General features: G+C 41.6%; 1 protein-coding gene across 4 annotated transcripts in view; it reads right to left on the bottom strand.

Annotated features, from left to right (window-relative positions):
* Positions 1 to 3761: 3761 nt before the first annotated feature.
* LOC138959319 (ankyrin repeat and fibronectin type-III domain-containing protein 1-like) overlaps positions 3762 to 22500 on the bottom strand; it is a 167464-nt gene continuing 148725 nt past the window's right edge. For all 4 annotated transcript variants that reach the window (XM_070330744.1, XM_070330745.1, XM_070330747.1 and 1 more), the window contains 12 exons: positions 16258 to 16336; positions 13751 to 13864; positions 13212 to 13400; positions 12882 to 12995; positions 12288 to 12517; positions 11538 to 11648; positions 10797 to 11015; positions 10168 to 10334; positions 9677 to 9783; positions 9014 to 9199; positions 8221 to 8321; positions 3762 to 6871 (listed from right to left, as the gene is read on the bottom strand). In XM_070330744.1, the coding sequence (XP_070186845.1) occupies positions 5999 to 6871; positions 8221 to 8321; positions 9014 to 9199; positions 9677 to 9783; positions 10168 to 10334; positions 10797 to 11015; positions 11538 to 11648; positions 12288 to 12517; positions 12882 to 12995; positions 13212 to 13400; positions 13751 to 13864; positions 16258 to 16336 (2490 nt within the window). In that variant the 3' untranslated portion in view covers positions 3762 to 5998. The remainder of the gene's footprint in view (positions 6872 to 8220; positions 8322 to 9013; positions 9200 to 9676; positions 9784 to 10167; positions 10335 to 10796; positions 11016 to 11537; positions 11649 to 12287; positions 12518 to 12881; positions 12996 to 13211; positions 13401 to 13750; positions 13865 to 16257; positions 16337 to 22500) is intronic.

The raw sequence follows: 22500 nt of genomic DNA on the forward strand, positions 1-22500 counted from the left end.
GAGCTCGACATAATAAGTGGAGAGAAACATTCAAACGTTGTTGTGAAACAATTTAATGACCTGGTGAATGAATGTGATTTATACGATGTATGGAGAATGCATAATTTAGATAGAAAAGAATTTACATGGTCAAAAAATATTCCATTTGTGGCAAGAAGACTTGACTACGTTTTTAGTAGCTTAAGTGTGTTTGAAAAGATTGTTGATTGTGACATAATCTCTGTTGCGACGTCGGACCACAGAGGCTGTAGTATTCATATTAAACTATCTGATGTCGTAAGAGGAGAGGGTTATTGGAAATTTAATAATTCTCTGTTGCATGATGTGAGCTTTGTTGATCAAATGAACAAAATGTTTGACACATTTCAACTTGATGATGAAGAGGATTGTCAACTTGGTTGGGAATTATTGAAAATGAGAATCAAGGATTTTTCCCAAAATTTTAGTAAGTTTAAAAGTTTTGAAATTAAAAATGATGTTGCAAAACTGTATGGTGAATTAAATGAGTTGGATAAAACCCTTGGGATCTCCCCTGACTGTATTCAAACGCAAGGTAAACGGCAGAAGGTCAAGCTGCAGTTAGAACTGTTAGAGCAGCGTAAATCTCGTGCAGCACAGGTGCGTGCAAGAGTTAAATGGATCGAGCAGGGTGAAAGGAACACACCTTTTTTTCTTGGGTTAGAAAAGGCGAGAGCAAACGCAAAAATAATGGAAAGTGTAAAAGATGATAACGGACGAATTGTTACAACGCAAGAAGATATTATTCTCGTCCAAAAAACGTATTTTGCTGATTTGTATAAACGGAAAATTGATGAGGGAAACATGAGCTTAAAAATTGACACTTTTTTGGATGGAACAAAGGTTTTAAAAATAAATGATCAGCAGAAAGACAGCTGTGAAGGGGAAGTGGTAGAAGGAGAAGTTTTGTCAGCTCTAAAGCGTATGAATAATGGTTCTGCGCCTGGAATTGATGGATTAACAGTTGAGTTTTATAAGTTTTTTTGGAGGAGCCTAAAAAGGTATATACTTGCGTCTTTTAACTCTGCTTTTAAGAATGGAACTCTATCTAATTCACAGTGTAAAGCGGCAATTACACTGATTCATAAAGGGAAGGATTTATCAAGAAATGATTTAAAGAATTGGAGACCTATTTCACTGACCAATACAGATTATAAGTTATTAGCGAAATGTTTAGCTCTTCGGCTCTCAGATGTTGTAGGGAGTGTTGTGAATGAGGATCAAGTTGGGTATATAAAAGGTAGACGTGTCTCAACCTTATTGCGATTAGTTGATGATGTTTTAGAACATGCAGATTTACATAATAAGCCTGGATTGATGGTGTCAATTGACTTTTTTCATGCATTTGATTGCATCTCCAAAGAGTTTATGTTGAAGATGTTTGAAAAATTTGGTTTTGGAACTGATTTTGTGAAATGGGTTGATGTTTTGATGAAAAACGCAAAAAGTTGTGTAAACTATTGTGGTTGGTTATCTGAATTTTTTAATATTGATTCCGGAATAAGGCAAGGGTGTCCTTTTTCCGCACTTGCCTTCGTATTAGCAGTTGAATTGTTAGCAATCAAAATTCGAGAGGCCAAAAATATAAAGGGTATGTCATTATGGAACAACGGAGATATGAATAAAGTTTTGAAATTATTGTTGTATGCTGATGATGTTACATTGTTTTTGCAAGATGAACATGACATGTTCCAAGCCCTGGCTTTGATTGGTAAATTTTCAGAAATATCAGGTTTGAACATAAATCACCAAAAATCCAAACTAATGTGGTTTGGGTCGCGGAAGAATTGTAGGAATGAGTGTTGCGGTTTTGCATGTACAGACAAAATGAAAATTCTAGGTGTGTATTTCTGTAATTATATGCGTGCGTCAAAAGTGAAAGAGAATTGGGAAGAGAGAGTGAATGTTGCAAAAAGGCTCATCTGCGTGTGGGAGAAAAGGAATTTGAGCATTATTGGTAAAGTCTGTGTATTCAAAACGTTTATTCTGCCACATTTTGTCTATATAATGCAGGCGCTGATTGTACCAGACGACGTTCTAACTGAAATTAATAGGTTAATGTTTCGCTTCGTGTGGCGCAAAAAAGACTGCAACAGAAAAGCATTTGAAAAGGTGAAAAGAACTGTTTTATGTAACGAAGTAAAGCAAGGTGGATTAAATATGATTGATTTGCGTCAGATGCAGTGTTCCTTTTTGTTAAGCTGGGTTGTGAACCTAACTCTGTCTAATGAAGACCAGAAATGGTCATGGCTCCCAAAAGCACTGTTTTTCCGTTTTGGGAGTCGCTTTGAGTGTTTTTTTGCGAACATTAATAGCAAACCATTTAAAGGATTGGACAGTATTAAATCGGAATTTTGGTCCGCTGTGTTGAAGGCATGGCTTGATAACAATCAAGTCGATAATAATGGTAATTCTGTTTCCGGTTTGTTGTGGAACAACAAAGATATAATTTGTCAAGGAAACCCACTTTTTTTTGCGGATTGGATTAAAAGTGGTATAATGTATGTGAGCGATGTGTGTGAGAATGGACGTTTTTCTACCTATGAAGAAGTGTGTGAAAGAACTGGCTACACTGCAAATAGATTGTTTGAGTACAATGTTGTTCGAATAGCTGTACATCTCCTTTTAAGAAATGTCGATATAAACGATGTAAATTGTTCAGTCTGTGACATTCCGACCTTCTGTGGGAAAAAAGTTAAATCAGTAAAAGAAATTCGAAAGATTCTGGTAGGAAAACAATACAGCCAACCCTGTTCAGAAGGATTTTGGAGAAGAAAATTAGGATTTGAAATTGACGAAAAGAATTGGAACTTAGCAGCCACTGTCACTAGTGAAGTTCGATTACGTGTACTGCATTGGAAAATATTGCAAAACATTTATCCAACTAATATTTTATTGTGTAAAATGAAAGTGAAGGCTGATAAAAACTGTACATATTGTAAGGATGAACTTGATGTATTGGAGCATTTTTTCTTTGAGTGCCCAACAGTGCTCAGGTTTTGGAAATATATTGAAATGTACATTTTAGTAAACATTGGTGAAAGAATTAGGTTGAATGTTACAGATGTGCTTTTTGGTATAAAAAGTAACAGCAAAAATATGAAGAAGATTAATCACATTATTTTAATCGCAAAGATGTGCGTAAGCATTTTTAAAAAAACCGATTCACGATTAACACTGGAAATTATTTTTGGAAATCATGTTGTTTTGAGAGTTCGTTAGTCTGAAGTTTTATTAATTAAAAACAAACTATTGTTTATTTTCTTTGATATAATGTAAAGACAGCCATACATTATGATGCGAATATTGTTTAAAAAAAAGATCAATATATGATGACATATGATCATTTTGATGCTACACATGTTGACACGTATATTTTTTTCACGTATGACTATTTTTAGTCCTTTTGTATAATGTACAAGTTTTTCTGAACCGCATGTAAATGAGAGAGTATGTGTGCAAACAGAAAATACCATGTTTGTTATCTAGTGTTTTATTAATTGAAAAAAAAAAAGTCTCGTTAAAAAAAAAAAAATAAAAAAATAAAAAAATACCGCGCCTTTTAGCTTCAGAGTTGAGATAGAGACATCTAAATGACAGAAACACAGATAGACAGACAGACAGGCCGACAGGGAGCCTGGACCGTGACTGGTACGGACGAGGCTCTTACAGACACAGACACACAGGACAAGCACGCAAACACACACACACACACACACACACTGTCACATAACACGTTCATGTTTGTATCAAAATGTTTGATTTATTCCGTTATTTGATCCGAATAAACATTCATTATCATATCACAGCTCGGCACAGGGACGTAACGGGCATTCAAGCAATAACACAATTTGTCTCTGTTCATTCATACAAGATCTTTCTTTCAGTATAAATCACAAAATCAACATAACCAACAATACCCTTTCCTTACGCTTGTTTTATATCTTTGACAGGTTGTAACTTAAATGCAATCAGTCAGCATGCCAGGTCCTCGAAATAAAAGAAACAAATCTGCGATTCATGTCGTCGTTATTACAGATGGTGGCTATAAAACTTCATGGAAGTTTTCTAATTATCTTCTCTTAAACAGCATGAGCAAGTACTTTTTCGCATTTTTCTAAAGGTGGGTTACAGAAGATACTTTCAAGACTAGGAACAGACAAAATGATATCGTTAACAGATAACAAGGGACTGATCTTGGAATGTGTGTGAGCCTCAACCATGAACATACTGCCAGTTACGATGTCTGTCTCTTACACACACACACACACACACACACACACACACACACACACACACATACACATACACACACAAACACACGCACGAACGCACGCACACACGCATCAGTGTAGTCATGCAATCTCCCCCCCCCTCTCTCTCTCTCTCTCTCTCCCGCCGATCATGATTGTCTAGTCTGACACTCGCTCATCCTATATTTAATTTGCGTTCACAACAACACCTAGCTGTCACGCAATCAAGAGGCAAAAACTAGACCTTCCAAGATTTTGCAAATGCCATTATACCTGATAAGATAAAACTGAAAATATGACATTACTGGCATGATTTGTCTCTCGTTACTTGGTTAAAAACGTCATGAAGTGTGCCATTCTATCAGTCATCCCTCATCCCCTTTGCAAACAAATTACCGATAAAGCTCTCTCATGAAAGAAAAATACACAGATTATACTGACAAGTCGAACTTCTTTTGAACAGAAATTAGCAAACCCCATTCTCACTCACAGCTTCACAAATTAATACTATTGAACACAACACATTTTGGTAGAAAAAACATGGTTAAATTAAGTACATACACAACTGACACAGTTGTAACCACAGTTAGGAAAACCATCACAGATATTTGGCAGTGTCACTTTTTTTGCGAAGCACACACCTTGCATTCAACTTCGATCACATCAGACATTCTTTAACTTAATCACCCGCACGCTCTCCACACAAGAACGGATCACTGGTCAAGGGAAGTAAGTTGTCTCTTCACTTGGGAAAGTTACTTCTCTTCCATTGCGAGCGGAAAATAATGTTTTTGGCATCGTCGCGAACAAATGCGGCTCTAAACGAGACCCGTCTTAATGTCATTCAGGACCAGTCTTATGCCAAGACATTGAATGTATTGGCAGTTGGTATCATTTTGGGAGACTTTTGATTTTTGCTACTTTCGCGCACTGCCCAACAGTACTTTTAAGTCACAGAATCTGTGGTGTTAAGCGTCGTAGGTCTGCGCCATCCTCCACACTAGTTTGAAAATCTGTTTTTCTCTCCAGCTTATTCGCAGTGCTATCCATGCAGTAGAACCACATCGAGCTGAGCTGCTCATGCGTTCTGCTTTTGATTTGAAAAATTTTAAACGTTTATCACATTGTGTTTTCTTCACGCTTCCCCCTTGCTGTTTTGTTTCTGTCATAAAACCAGCAGAAGAGCTATAGTAATACCAAGGCAAGTTTTCTACTGAGTTCAGCCTTGTCTGGCGTACTAGTGTTTCCCTCGGTGCACGATATTCGCTTGCGGTATATAGGCATTTTCGCTACAGAGTTCAGCCATTGCCTGGCCCTGCAAAAATATCTACGAGAGTTCTTTCACTTCACAGCTAAAACTGCTGGTAATTAAGCAACAATAGTCTACAGAGGCCGCTGACTGTCATTTCTGAGAGTCGACACAGGGTTAACAGACGAGTCCGGGGCATTGTTGTGTAGCTATTATAAGCTGTTCACAGGAGTGCTTTTCATTGCACAGTGAATGTCATTGGAACAAAGGCAAGTCGCCTCCACAGGTACTAGGTCAGACAGCCTAACTACTCTGTAGAGATCTCCATAACTGCACGATGAACGCCCCTGGTACGAAGCTACGTTGTGACGGAGTTCAGACAAGCGAATTCTCCGTCGACATACGATGAACACTTACTGGTGCTGAGGCACATTGCCTACACGGGTCAGACGGTCACTGCTGTGAAAGCTTGCACACTTCAAACAGCAGTGGCCTGTCCTTGCTGAATAGCGGCCAGCACAGAGTTGACCTTTCTGACGTACAGCCTGCCCTTCAACCAGGGGTTCTGCAGGCGGAGAGGGGGGTATTCATCCCCGAGCACCCGCTCCCGTGACCCTATCACCGCCACCAGGCAAAAGTTCTGCAAGTCCTCGTCACTGTAGATGGGTCCCTCTTTGCCCTTGTTCAGCGCCGCCATGTTGAGGTGACGCACGACGAGGTTGATGACGTCACGGGCTGTCGTCTGCGCCGTGATGTGCAGCTTGACGCTCACCCCCTTGGACAGACCCGTGTCGTAGGCTGCGTACACCCGCAGGATTCCAGACGTCATGGGAGGAGCGGCAGGGGTGTGGGAAGAATTAGAAGACCCAATACCAGACCCGTGGTTTTCATCCTCTGTTGGAGAGTCCCCGTCCCCACCGCCTTGGGTGAAGTGTCCGTTAGTGGTGTCGCAGGCGTCGTCCGGTTCGTCGTTGGGGTCGAAGAACTTGGCGATGCGACGATTGTCTTTACCCACACTGATCTCGTTGCAGTCGCAGTCGTTCTGGGCCGAGCTGGAGTTGTTGTTGTCCCGGATTCCTCTCTGAAGCCGCGTCTGGTAGGAGAAGGACGACGAGGAGGAGGAGGAAGAGGAAGGAAGACCAGGCTGCGGGGAGGACGAGCAGGAAGAGGTGGAGGGGTTGAGAAGAGGGAAGGCGGAGACTGGGGGCCGGAGGTACTTGTCGCGGCGGGCAAAGGTGATGAGGTCCATGACCCAGCGCGTGCCTTTCCACAGCTTGTCAAGGTTCTGCTGCAGGTGGTTCGAGATCTCCAGCTGTTCCTTGGCGCAGCTCAGCTCCTGTGTAGAGAACGCCTGAAAGCAAAGCAAAACAAAACATTGATAAACCCTGTGACTGAGAACATGGCTTGGGGGTGTGTGCGTGAAAGCGAAGTCAAACATTTAGCACTGTCACTGCGAAGGAATGCGGAGGAAAATTCACGACAGTAAAGCAAAACGTGCACATAAAGCTTGACAAGGGCCCAGAGTAGTATGTGAAACTGTGTTGATCATTTTTTCCCTCTTTGTTTTTCCATTTGACGTTTGCTCCTTTTTTGTTTGTTATTGTTTGTTCTTGTGTTTCGCTTTTCTATGTCAATCCGTGTTGTCTTTTTCATGATGAATATAGATCTTTGTGTTTCTAATATGCTTGTTCTTCTGTCTGATATCTTCGACAAGAACGCCCCAAAAATAAGCAAGAAATTGCTCTTGTTTGCTGCTAAATACAGCTAATAAACTCCGAAAAGAACGCCCAAAAAAAGAGGCAAATCATTGATCTCAGTTGCTCTTTAGCTCATCTCTTGAGAGTAGAATGTCTAATTTGGAACTAAGGCATAAACTCGATGAACCTAACCCTTGTAAAATATAAAGGCTGAAAATGTGCTCCATAATATATATTTATTTATAGTCTGACAATGTCTAAAACTGGAACGAAACGAAAGACCATTCCCTTGTGAAGTACAAAGGCTGACATTTTTCTCATAAATAAAATCCGTGGTTTGACTACAAACTACTTAAATCAATTTCTCTATATACTGAAGACAACCGGTGCAAAATGTTGCATGACATTTGCAGCTTCTGTTAAAAATCGAGAATATCTAACTCTTCGTATGTACAAAACACGATACTGTATCAAATGTTTTGAGCTAACTGTCATTTCAAAGCTGCTGCTGACTTTAACGTCCATCTACAAATCCACGGTTTCTACTGATCAATAAAGAGCTAATGCTAGGGATTTTTCAAAGCAATTGTGTTTCGTACACTTAAAGGTCAAAGCAGTGTGTCGCAATAGAGAGAGAGAGAGAGAGAGAGAGAGAGAGAGAGAGAGAGAGAGAGAGAGAGAGAGAGAGAGAGAGAGACTGAAACTGAACCTTATTACAAAAGGATAGTGCAGAAGTAAAAGAGAGAGAGAGAGAGAGAGAGAGAGAGAGAGAGAGAGAGAGAGAGAGAGAGAGAGAGAGAGAGAGAGAGAGAGACGGGGGAGGGGAGACACACAAACTAGGAACAAACATACACGAGTAATACAATTATGGCTTTGCCAGTCATCCCTCCACACACACACACACACACACACACACACACACACACACACACACACACACATACACACACACACACACACACACACACACACACACACACCATACAGTATCAAGCCAGCTTACCTCTCTCTGTGTCTGTTGTGCAAGCATAACGTCCATTTCTGTGATAGCCGACATCCGTGCGTATTTCGCAAACATGTCCGGTTGGTACGTGTGCACGTGTACTGCAATACAAATCAATAAAACAATTATTATCAATTGTATAATGATTGCTATGGTTCCTCAAATAAAGAAATAAATTACTGATAAAATAAGCCGCGAAAAAAAGGCCAATTAGTCATCGTAAATGACGTGGGAGGGAGAGAAAGAGAGTCCTCGTCACACATTTGATTTATCGACACATGTCTTTTGACTACGCACGCCAACGCCCGTCTGCTAGAAGAATCGTTATCAGGTGAGGAATTATCAGAGACTTGCCCTGGTATTTCGGCATTTCTGTGACAATCCGTGACAAGTGTTGTTGGGGCGGATATTACGCAAGAAGCGTCTCGGCACAACTCTCTCTCTCTCTCTCTCTCTCTCTCTCTCTCTCTCTCTCTCTCTCTCTCTCTCTCTCTCTCTCTCTCTCTCTCCATTCTCTCTCACCTGCTTCTTTTTTGCAGACACGAAAAAAAGTTGCTGTTTGCCCTTAGAATTCGTTTTCCCTCTCGCATAACAAGAGTTTGAGACAAAAGTGACTCAATATTGTGAAAAGCTGAATCCACTAATCCTAGTAAACTTTTAAAAAAAGAAACCGACATAAGAGTCAACAAAAACGCTTAAATTCTAAGGTGACAACTGACATGATCAAAACACACAAAACAGACAACACAACCATACAGCAAAAGCTTCAGAGGCACAAGAATCCAGTACTCACTTGTCTCAAAGACCTGTACAGGCAGAAGCACGAGGTCCTTCCTCTCAGCCAGCTGGTTTGAGGTGCCCGGGGCGATGCAGACCTGCTCCACAGGGGGCAGCAGGACCAAGAGCGACACGTTGGGGCTTACCTCGATCACCTCCACGTCGTAAAGACGATACCCTGACGCCGTCTCCATGCTGATGCCTGTACAGATAATAAGAACGTTAATAAGAATGCCTGTGTGTGAGGTGGTCTTTTTTTAGACACGATACTATAGTGAAGAGGAGAGAACTGTTGTTAATGTTACTGCTATGGTAAAGAGGAGAGTGTAGATGCTTCGATGTTGTGCCGTGCCTTTGACGATAGGAAATGAGATGACATTACTGCTCATGTGCGTAGAGATAATAAGAACGTCGTTTAGACATGAGACTTAGGGTGAAGAGGATAGGACTGAGGTGAGATTACTGGTCATGTGCGTTCGATTGTGTTGTGATAACAGAGCAGAAAGGGAGGTGAGAGAGTTTCAATGTGTGCTTTTGAGTGAATGTGTGGCAGATCTAGTAAGGAGGGGGATGCCTCCGTTTGACAGAGAAATCATACGCCTGTGCCTGTGTGTGAGATATTATCCTTCTCTTTATATCATCAAGTTTGCTTTCTTGCATATATAAATCAAAAACTTACCTAGATGCGTAAAGAGTTTCTTGGCCGCTTTCTGGATGGCTGTGCAGAATTCTGGCTGTGGGGAGGATGACCTTGAGTCCATGTTCTGCAGATAGTCCCACTCTTCCCTGGAGAAAGGAAAGGAAGTCATAGTTAGAATCTTTAAATGCATTTCCAATTTGTAACACTGTCTATCCATCTCTGGCTTCCCCACTGTGCGTGCAACTCTTAAGTCCTGTATTTATCCGTCACTTTGTGCGTTCTTTCCGTCTTCCTTTGCAGTCCATATTCTACCCCCCCCTAAAAACACATTTTCAAACAATAACTGAGGCATTATAAACACTCACGCATACCCTCGCTTTCAAACCCCAAGACACTCCCACGACACTCATCACTCATACAGTGTCACGCCCATCAGTTAGAGTACTACTTAGTTCTCAAACACCAAACTGGCAAACACGCCCACCACTCAGATGAACACCGGAAACATCCACATTATTAATCGGACTCACTTGGACACGTTGGGGCAGTCCCTGATCTTGACGGAAGGCAGACAGTTGGGTGTCTTGAGGGGCACGAGGATCCTGACGGACTCTACAGACACCTGGATCTTCAGGAAACCCAGGTACAGACCATTGGGAAGCGGCACCTCGTTCACGTCCCGGTACAGCAGCATCTCCTGTAGAGGGAAACAGACGATACAGATTTGAATGACTGTGCTTAACGTTTTGTGGGAACAGGCTAGACAGAAACACAAAAAGCAAGCGTTGTATGCTTATGAAAGACGTTACTGTAAATAAATCTGTACTTCTTGAAGCTCGTGTCCAGCATTGAGACGCCTTAACCGCAGAGGTGACTGTTGGCACATACCTATATTTATTCTGATACGCTGTAAAGTCTCTTAAAAAATGTGTCCAAAAAGTTTTAACTGCTCAGATGGACTGTTAGCTTCCTAGTATTAACATCTTGCTTAAACGTGCATCGTCAGAGAGTTTGCATCTTCGTGAACGTACACAGGAACATTGGACACGACGACACTTACCACAACAATGCTGATACAGACATACACTCTGTCCGAAGCAAAAAGAAATAAGCAGAAATCCAACAAACAAAAATCCCCCAAACTTCATCCTCCACTCACCGGCACAGTAGCGATGAGCATGTTGTGGGCGTCCCCGATGTCTGTGCTGGGCAAGGACTGCCTCCTGGCCAGTTTGCTGAGCGACACCCACTTGGCGGACCCCAGAGCCACGAACTTGGTGTCCCGGACCGTGTTGACCAGCGTCAACAGCAGGCTGCCGTTGGCTGCACGGATCGGCCGGTGGAAGAACTGACCCAGGTCTTGCATACCCAGAGAGTTCTGAAAGAGAGCGTGAGAGTGTTGATGTTAGTTTGTGATTTTTTTTCTCCCAAAAAAGTTTGTAGAAAGGGTACTCTGTAGATATTCAGGTCTGGATCAAGTATTTTATTTATTGAAGGTAACTTGCTGGAGTTTGTGTGTACGTTTATGAGAAATCAAAAAGCAAAAGTAAACGATCTTCTTTCCTGTATTTTTTAGATATCATAATAATAATAATAATAATAATAATAATAATAATAATAATAATAATAATAATAATAATAATAATAATAATAATAAATAGCTTTTCTTTAGCGCGAGTCCCATCAATTGGCTCCAGGCGCTTTACAATTTCATTCTAAAACAAATTGAACAAATAACCAGACGGAAAAGCCCCGTGCCTTGGTTTTCTTTGATATGATTGCAGCTTTTTACTAACAAAGCAACATGAACGAATTCAATAAGAGAAAGTAAACATAGCATCCATTTTCTATAGAAGTCAGGATATAGGAGGAAAGTTGAAATCAGAGAAATGGTAAGTACCTGCAGGGAAGCGATGGCCTGTAACAACTTGGTTCTGAAGGTGGTCCCTGCACTGCTCGTCTTCTCCATGTCCTGTCGGAGCAGTTTCACGTCTTCCCACGTGCATGCGATCTGAAAGGTAACAGGACACATTATGTTAAAGGATCACGTGGAGAATCTGTGACAAATCAGAGAGAGAGAGAGGGAGCGGTGAGAGAGAAAGAGAGGGAGAAGGAGGGAGAGAGAGAGAGAGAGAGAGAGAGAGAGAGAGAGAGAGAGAGAGAGAGAGAGAGAGAGAAAGATCAAATCAAATTAAATCTTTGTTTAATTTTACGAGGGTTTGTGGCATTAGCAATACAAACAAAGAGAGAGAGAAAGAGAGAGAGAAAGAGAGAGAGAAAGAGAGAGAGAGAAAGAAAAGAAGAAGAAGAAAGAGAAAGAGAAAGAGAGAGAGAAAGAGAGAGAGAAAGAGAGAGAGAAAGAGAGAGATAAGATTGAGAGAGATATATACAGCCAGACAGGCGGAAAGGAGAGTGAAAACGAATAAAACTTAAAGAAGAGAGACGGAAGAACAAACAAAGCTAAAGACAAGACGAAGAAGAGAGTCAGAGACTTGGGAGTCAAATCAACCGAGACAAGGCATTAAAGAGAGACCTTAACACACACACACACACACACACACACACACACACACACACACACACACACACACACACACACACACACACACACACACACACACGAACACAGACACATTTACAGCAGCCTCACCTTCATAAGCCAGTAGAGATCAGACTGTATGGATGTACCAGAGAAGTTCTCGTCAACTTCCACAATGGGAATCTGTTCCTCCGAAGTGACCAGAACCTTATCCTCGCAGACTAGCAAACACGCCAGGTGTACCCCTCGTTTGACCGTTTTCTGGAATTTCGGCGCTGACAGGAACAGGTTCTTGATACTGATGCGTTTCTTTTGCAGCGGAGAATCCGTACTACCAGAATCTGGAGAAATTGGATAGAATCAATACTGTTAATGCCTTTCGGCCTGTTTAATAGTGTCATATACTGTTCAATTTAGATTTGTCATAAAGATATCTTATCCGTGTCTGAAGCTTTTTTCAAATGGGTCACGTATGCATGCACATAATGTAAATCGAGAAACTGATAAACAAAATTGCTAATTAATTAATAACTCCTGATTTTCGTTCGATCCATTGTTTTGTACTTTTTCCAACGACTCAATCACACTGTATTCACTAAAAACGAATGCTAGTATGTTTGGATGTGGGTTTGAATCAGTGGATGGACAAGTGAGCCTCCCCCAGAGAATGTTATACAGACAGTGAATAGTACTACAAGTACTAACCTTTGACTTCTGCTGCTTCCGGAGGTCGTGACCTTTTGACCTGGTCAAACAATACTTGTAAGGATTGCAATTTGCCCTCGAACCTTGACACCGCTCCTTCCACATCTCGCCAACCTGCAACAGCACAAAATAATTCAACTTAAAATTTACATAAATTAATTAATAACACACATATAATCTACCTTTATAAACAGTGTGATATAAAATTCGCAGAGAAGGTGTTAAACCTACAATTGTCTTTCATATGTGCAAGTACCAAGCACTTGGCAGTGTTTTCCCTTCAGTTTACCATATCCTTACATTGTACGTGTATTTTTTTCTTTTACTCACTTGATGGAACAGCGTAGGGTGGCGAAGACAAGGCGTAAGCGCCGTAACCTTTGACGTTGCAAGCGGAGACTCTGCCGTAATAGCGACAGCCCTTCGTCAGCCCACGCATTTCGTGTTCAAGATGGCGTAGATCGTCCACAATGGCCTCGCCTGTCAGGGGCAAGAAGTCTTCGTAACTACTCCATTCCACTGAAAAAACAAACAATCCAGGATGTTATTGGCCAGAAATTAAAACAGTTATGCAAGGAAAAACATATCACTTCTACTCTATTCCACTGCAAAAACAACCCAGAGTGTTATTTGCCTACATTACTAAGACAATAAGCATACAAAAACATATAACAAACTGTACTTCCTTCATGATCTTTGCAGGAGAGCGCTACCATCCAGGAGGTATTGTCGCTATGATTTACATATAAGCCATGACGTATAAGCTATGACGCGTATGCATCACCACATGAAAACAAACGACCCCCTACGTTACATGCAAGCTTGTCTTTCATTTTTCCTTGATTCTAAACTACCTTTTTTTCACTCACCTTTGTATTTTGTGACAACAGCTCCGTTGTGGTTAAGTGGTTCGTCAAAGCTGATGTGTAGAGATGAGTTGCTTGCTACGCTCAGAGTCACCTGGGTGGGCAGCTCTGGGGGACCTGAGACAAATGCACACACACTGACGTAGGAGACATGCTAGATACACTTAACAGGTAGAGAGCGTTGGTTGGGGGGTGGGGGGGATGGAGAGAGAGATAGAGAGAGAAAGAGAGAGAGAAAGAGAGAGGGGTGAGAGAGAGACGGAGAGAGAGAGAGAGAGAGGGAGAGAGAGAGAGAGAGAGACAGAGACAGAGGCAGAGACAGAGAGAGAGACAGAGAGAGGGTGACAGAGAGAGACAGAGAGAGATAGAGAGAGAGAGGGAGAGAGAGAGAGAGAGGGGGGGTGAGAGAGAGAGAGAGAGAGGGTGAGAGAGAGAGACAGAGAGAGATAGAGAGAGAGAGAGAGAGAGAGAGAGGGTGAGAGAGAGAGAGAGAGAGAGAGAGAGAGAGAGAGAGAGAGAGAGAGGGCGCCAGACACACAGTCAGGCAGGCAGACAGAGACAGAGAGAGGTGAAGTGAGAAAGAAAGAGATAGAGGGGAGAAGAAGAATGACAGTCACCAAGCAAGTGCTAGCAGTCGATGCAATTTAAACTGGTTGACGATTGGCAAAGTTCTATTTGACCAATGTCTGAGAGACACTCTCTTTTCTCGGAGTATACGTATGCCATTAACCGCCTTTCCGTGATCTCTATAGTCTTTGCATTGCTAATTGCTAATGAGCTACACAAAATTTGAAGCGTTATACCGACATGCTGAGTAGTATTAATAAAGATAATAATAAGTTGCGGGGTGACATTAAGTCCTGAGAAAATTCCTGATTATTTTCTGGTCAGTGCCTCGGAACGTTAAAGAAGCTGTGGTACGCACATCATTAAGCATACCCTATGCATCCCATACTCTAACAAAAGTATATTCTGAGTTTAGGTCTCTTTCATCTGTCACTCCGGTTGCCATGGTAACAAAAGACGGCTTAGGTTCGATAATGCATGACATTTTCTTTCTGGGTGATTCTATAAGCGTACAACATTACGTAAGATGCACTCGAATCGTGGTAATGATGTGTGCTAGAAAACGCAAATCAATGGTGCGGAAAGCTGCATCATCATTGACCTCATCAACAACTCGACTACGGGGATTGAGAACGATCACCAGCGATCATTGCACCAGCGATCATTGCACCAGCGATCAGTCTAACGACGTAAGCAACCAACATTATATCATGACGCACATTTCTAGGCTGTCAAAGAACAAACTGACGCTCGACGCAGACAAAAACACAACATTCCAACAGCATTAGCAACCTAGATTTAGACACACATTTCCAGGATGTCCGAGAACAAACTGACATGTCAGGGCAGAAATCTTAAAACCACGTGAAACAGAGCCAGTGACATGCACGTGGTTTCTGAGCGGGGAAGGTGTATACTGTACATTAAAACCAAAAAAAGCGTGAAGAACAAAGGGATGTATGACATTAACATTTTGCAACAATGCCATCTACACCTATTCTTACTTACACATGTAAGCATATTATCGTATTATTCACGTGTTTCCCCATGTCGTGTTTGATCTTCTGGCGTGCTCCCTTTGTAAACGCGATTGTGATTGCGTGCGTTTCCTACTTCGTACAAATAATTCCCGTCCTGATCTTCGATCGCATGAACTAAATACTTCTGAGTACTAGGCTCTCGACAAATTAGGCTGTTTGCCATATATGGATTCAGTATCTCACTTTCTACAGTTCATCTTCATGAAGTACGATTGGGACTGCTTGAGAGTTGTACAGATTACTACTTTTTTAACTCAAGAACTTTCTATAATTATAAGAAGAAATACTTTATATGAACTTAATACTCACACTCTTGTCAACTATGTTATGAACGAATTAGTTCGTTTGCCTTAGGGGATCAATACCTGACTTAGGGAAATTCATCTACGGTGTATTAGACTACTAATCAAGCACAAAACCAAAATAACTTTGCATTAACTAAATGCTGTATGGTACCTTTATAAACCAAACACTCTCATGTGTCTTTAACGACATACGTTGGTTATTTCGTTGTATACAGATGCAATAGTTGACTTTGATCATAATTATGGCTTGTATTGTTATCATGAGACAAAAGAACAAACAATGGGCGTTGTTAGCAAGGCTTCGTGGGTGGCATGATGAAGAAGAATAGGTTTCAACAATGGAATGCACCAGCTTTGATTGTGGCGATACATATCGACCATGTCGAGTAAAACATCCTTTTATGTGAATGAACTTTAGAAATGTCAAAGGATTTCACGTACGCTAACTAACTGACACGCATATCAACGATACAAAGAGACAGACACACACACACACACACACACACACACACACACACACACACACACACACACACACACACACACACACACACACACACACATTTAATATCAATACATCATAATGATGTATACTTACGGGCGTGGTCGTATCCAGCTTTCATTCTCTTGAGCAGCTTATGCCTGAACTCCCAGTGACTCAACTGTCTCTCATTCTCCTGCAGAGAAAAAAATATCTTTGTAAATACAGGATCATTCTTTTGTCCAGTTTTGACAAGCTGATGATGTGTATGTCTGTTTCATTTTCCTGGAAACAACCTTAATGTTTCATTACAGGATGATTACTTTGAAAAGTCGACAAAAGCTGACTCCCACCTACCGTTCGTTTTCCTGGTAACAAAAATGAATTACTTTTGTTAATATCGAATGCTCAGGTTGTAAAGTGGAGAAAAAACAATGGTATGCATATATCTGTCCTATTCTGCTTTGATCATAATCTCTTTACGCCTAATGCAAAACAATTGCACCTTTTTCAAACTACAGCGAAGAAGAAAATGTGGAACAATGTCCAATAGGCTGAACAAGAAGTTCGGTTGTTTAATTGGAAACAAGACGTGTTACATCAATAATTCAAACATTACTCTGCTAAAACCCTTGTTACATCAATTCAAAAACAAGAGTGTTTATCAAAATAACTGAGACGCCAAACACTCCTCAAAGCCTCATGAAACAATTCAGCCGCACGGTTCAGTACAAGTCCAAGGTCAATGCGCTTACGCATTGGGTGTATTTTTCGTTTGTTCCATTATAATATATATCCTTTCTAATAGTGTACCACTTACTCTGAGAATGAAAAATTCTTACTGTAAAATATTCAAGAAGTACCTTGGCTAAACACTCCGTCCACAAAGCACTTTAAGCCGAGACTGTGGAAGATCGAAACACCCAAAACACGAATTATATATCCTGTATGTTTACCAACGTGGTTTCTCTTGGAGGCTTTGTCAACTGAGAATGAAAACTTCTTACTGTAAAACATTCAAGAAGTAGCTTGGGGAAACACTCCGTCCACAAAGCACTTTAAGCCGAGACTGTGGAAGATCGGAACACCCAAAACACGAATCATATAATTATCCTGTGGTTTCTCTTGGAGGCTTTGTCAACATAAAACCAAACCCGTGGCGAAACTTCCACACAATGCTAAAAACAGAACCACACTCGGACGCCTTACCTACCCTCTAAAGCCTTCCCCTGTTCGTTGTCGGTAATACCCCCCCCCCCCCCCCTCGCTTTTGTCCAGCGCAACTGACCCAGACATAATTACACAATGACATAAGGAGGAAACATTTACCTAGCTTGCTGGACACAGTCTCAAAGAGGGGGCAACAGTTCCAGAAAACGGCCCACCAACACACACACAAACAGTGCCAGAAATGCCCGGTACCTCACCGACTAATTCCAGAACGCGACACGATATCTGGACCACATGGTTATCACCTCTCAATAAGAAAGCTCAATAAGAAGATTGCTGGACTCGGCCAGAAAGGGAGAACAACTGTTCCAGAACACAAGTCCACCAACATACACACAAACGGTGCCAGAACAGACAGGTACTGACCAAAACATCAGGGGCTTGCCTGGAGAGAACGTACAGAAGGGTTATTTTTTGCAATGAATGGGGTAGCTTGCCTTGAGCGACGAATCCCAAAATCTACCCGACATATGGGATAGTACGCGCCTTGTGAAGCACAAACGAAAACTCACGGGGCGGTTTGCACGAAAAAGCACTCAAGTGGGTGGGAACCAATCGCTTTGTTGAAAGTGAGATGTGTTTAAGATTTCAACCCAACCGGCACAGCGCTTGGCTCTCGAGCAGTTTGGAACTTGGTCGTGCACGCCACCCCTGGAGGATTAGCTGTTGTCAAAGGACCACGAGAGATAGAATGGAAAGACGGCAGGAACAGCTACGCGCAAGGTATTTGGCACAGCCCACTGGTCATTTCAGCCGGGTCTTTGATGTGACTACAAAGGCAAGACGGTTTGTGGACCGCTAAAGAGTCTAATCCGTTTCTCTCTCCCTCCCTCTTTCCCTATGTCGCTGTCTGTCTCTCTGTCTCTGTATCTGTCTCTCTCACTCTGTCTCTCTGTCTCTCTGTCTCTCTCTCTCTCTCTCTCTCTCTCTCTCTCTCTCTCTCTCTCTCTCTCTCTCTCTCTCTCTCTCTCTTTCCCAATGGCCTAGCAATTAAACTTTCGTATTCGTATTCTCTCTCTTTCGCTCTCTCGCTCTCTCTCTCTCTCTCTCTCTCTCTCTCTCTCTCTCTCTCTCTCTCTCTCTCTCTCTCTCTCTCTCTTACACACACACACACACACACACACACACACACACACACATACACACAAAAGGTGTGTCTCTCTAACAGTATGCCTAAGTTTTCTCTGATGGTCTATAATCCATTATTTCTCCGACACAAAACCATGCCTCACCAATTGGTAATAAGCTTTTAAGAAAAGCAATACTGACCAAATGTCTCTGTTTCCCCCTCTCCAACCCTCCTCCCCCCCCCCCCTCCCCCCACACACACACTCTCTCTCGCTCTTTCTTTCAAAAGTGTCATTTTCTATCCACTTGTTTGCGTTATCTTTCTCTCGTGATCTTTAATCCATTAATTCCCCGACACAAAACCATGCCTCACCATTTGTAAATAAGACTTTGTTGTTTTTGGTTTTTGTTAAGAGAGATTGAAGCTAGTGTGGCCTGAGGCAAAAACACCGGCACGTGATGCGTTATCCCTTGCAATCTATACCATCCTCTAAAAAAACATTTAAAACAACGTTTCAACAGGATGTAAGTAACAAAGAGGGAATCAATCTCCTACCACTTGAGAGAATAGCAAGCACTGAAATGAACAAGCGACTTTCATTCTCATAATGATTCTTACTGCTTCATAATGATTCTTACTGCTTCATAATGATTCTTACTGCTTCATCACGACCCATTAATTATCAATATTCTTGTTTCATTTTGGTTCTCGCTGCTTAATTAGGATGTGTATTGGTTCGTTATAATTTTGCTTCTTTTTACATTTAGTCAAGTTTTGACTAAATGTTTTAACATAGAGGGGGAATCGAGACGAGGGTCGAGGTGTATGTGTGTGTGTGTGTCTGTGTGTGTGTGTATGTGTGTGTGTGTGTGTGTGTGTGTGTGTATGTGTGTGTGTGTGTGTGTGTGTGTGTGGAGAGCGATTGAGAGTAAACTACTGGACCGATCTTTATGAAACTTTACCTGAGAGTTCCTGAGTATGATATTCCCAGACATATTTTCATTTTTTGGATAAATGTCTTTGATGACGTCATATCCGGCTTTTTGTAAAAATTGAGGCGGCACTGTCACACCCTCATTTGTCAATAAAATGGATTGAAATTTTGGCCATGCAATCTTCGACAAAGACCGGACTTTGGTATTGCGTTTCAGCTTGGTGGCTTAAAAATTAATTGATGACTTTGGTCATTAAAAATCTGAAAATTGTAATTAAAATAATATTTTTTATAAAACGATCCAAAAACAATTTAATCTTATTTGTCATTATTTTCTGATTCCAAAAACATATAAATATGTTTTATTTGGATTAAAAACAAGCCCTGAAAATTAAAAATATAAAAATTATGATTAAAATTAAATTTCCGAAATCGACTTAAAAACAATTTGATCTTATTCCTTGTCGGTTCCTGATTCCAAAAACATATTGATATGATATGTTTGGATTAAAAACACGCTCAAAAAGTTAAAAAGAATAGAGATACAGAAAAGCGTGCTATCCTCCTCAGCGCAATTTCACTGCCTTTGCCACGAGCGGTGGACAGACGTTGCTACGAGTGTACGGTCTTGCGGAAAAAATGCAGTGCGTTCAGTTTCATTCTGTGAGTTCGACTGAGCTTGACTAAATGTTGTATTTTCGCCTTACGCAACTTATTGTTTCTTAATGCTTCCAATTTCGTTCTATTCTTACCGATTTTGCAGAAGAAACGTCTTTACAGTTGGAGGACATAGCCAGCTGCATCATGACACAACAGGCGTTGAACACCTTCTCCTCACAGAATCCACCCGGGGTACCGGGGCCGGCTTTCAGGGTACGCACAAACGCCATCAGGTCATTTGGTGACAATAGTTTCTTTCTTTTCTCCGTCTTTTGTCTTTTTGAGCACCATTTTTTGTTCATTGTTGTCTGGTTGTTGCTTCCTCGAAACGCATGGGTTACACACGGGTAAGGAAAGCTATGTTTTCTTATCCACATCGACTTTTTTACTCTGCCTCAAAATCAAGATGACACCCAAACAAATGTCACAGTCAATGATAATCTTCCTCAAAAAGTCGATAAAAAAAAATAAGTAGACTTCTTTAAAACGTATTATTGTCTAGCAGCTACAATCACAATAACAGCGCTGATCATTTCACAAAAAGAATTCAGTCTCTGAAAAAGTGTCCACAGCAAAGATGTTTCCAACACGCTGGCGAATCTGTTTATCTGTAGGGAAGCTGCAATGAAGGCAATAAATACTAGTGCCACTGTTCGAACACTGTCGCAATTCCCCTGACTGTGACGACACCGTGTCAACAGCCAATCAGAATTGCCGAGCTTTTGCATGCAGGATAACAAGGAGGAGTCTCGCGCGCGCTTTACGGTGAGACCAAAAGAGGCAGTGCGAAAAATCTATTACGCAGGGCCAACAATTTATCAGCTACGGGGAACATTGTCACAAAGATCTGGGGTCAAATCTCTACTGATGACATGAATCTTTGTCTCTTTAAATGATATTAACTCTCTGTCTATTTCTCTCTGCCCCCCGTCTCTGTCGCCCATTATGTGTGTGTGTATGGTGTGTGTGTGTGTGTGTGTGTGTGTGTGTGTGTGTGTGTGTGTGTGTGTGTGTGTGTGTGTGTGCGTCTGTCTCTCTCTGTCTGTCGGTCTGTCTCTCTCTCTTTCTCTGCATGCATGTCTCTCTGTCCGTTATCTGTGAGTCTGTCTTGCCCATCTCTCTCCCTCTCTGTCTTTCTTTCGCTCTGTCTCTCTTTATCTCTCTCTTTATCTCTCTCTGTGTCTCTCTCTCTCTTTCTCTCTTTCTCTGTCTCTCTCATTCTCTCTCTCATTCTCTCTCTCTCTGTCTCTCTATCTCTCTCTCTCTTTCTCTCTCTCTCTCTCTCTCTCTCTCTCGCTCTCTCTCTCTCCCTCCTTGTACAGACGTGACACGGGGATAAGGACTGCAGCATCCGACGCAGCTACACACGCAACATGCCCATCACAAGGAATCATTCGTTCAGCTTCGACGTCACGCTACCTTTAGTCACCCTTGCATAACTAACGGATTTTTTCTTTTCTTTTTTCTTTATTTTTGGCTTGTGATAGCTCATTCGCAGCCCTGTTCCCCATTATTTAGATTTATTTTCGCTTTTTTGTCTGGATATCAGTTCGAGACGATCGGACCAATATAATTTTGCAAATAGCTGTTGAGGCCTTGCTGTTGAAGATAGCTTCATGAACAGTATTTACAGCAAATTCGCTCCGCTGCAAGGCGTTTCAGCTTGCTAGGTCGGTCATATTTGTTTGAAGGGCATATTTCACACTTGCAAACGACGGGTCAGTGTTCACACCGAAGTGAATCGAGCGTCATGAAGAACTTCCCTTGCTTACCTGGTGACCCACTATAGCGCGTTGGGCTTTGCAAAGGTGGAGGTTTGCCTTAAAATTTGGTATTTTGTATAAGGGCCTTATTCACAGTCCCTTCTTAAAAAAAATTTGTTTTGAAAATGCTGCTAATCCCCGCCCCAGGAATCGATTGAGAGTTATCGGTTTTGGAAACAGATACCAAAAAAATAGTACCAACGTGCCACAAATGATCTATGCAACGCTAGTCTGTCCGTTGTATGTGTTTATACCTGCCTGCTCGTCTGTCTGTCCCAACCCCCACCCCTCTCTCTGTCTCTGTCTCTGTGTCTCTCTGTCTCTCTCTTTTTCTGTCTCTCTCTCTCTCCTTTTGTTTTTCACCATAGTAATTATCAATATGATGTCCTCTCTCCCTGTGTGTCTCTACATGAGATATGAAAGAGAGAGAGAGAGAGAGAGAGAGAGAGAGAGAGAGAGACAGAGAGAGAGAGAGAGAGAGAGAGAGAGAGAGAGAGAGAGAGAGACAGACAGACAGACAGACAGACAGACAGACAGTCAAGCAGTCAACTAATATATATACTGATAGTACCAGACGACGTTCTAACTGAAATTAATAGGTTAATGTTTCGCTTCGTGTGGCGCAAAAAAGACTGCAACAGGAAGGCATTTGAAAAGGTGAAAAGAACTGTTTTGTGTAACGAAGTTAAGCAAGGTGGATTGAA

This window comes from Littorina saxatilis, linkage group LG2 (assembly GCF_037325665.1).
Source record: "Littorina saxatilis isolate snail1 linkage group LG2, US_GU_Lsax_2.0, whole genome shotgun sequence".
NCBI classification, from domain to species: domain Eukaryota; kingdom Metazoa; phylum Mollusca; class Gastropoda; order Littorinimorpha; family Littorinidae; genus Littorina; species Littorina saxatilis.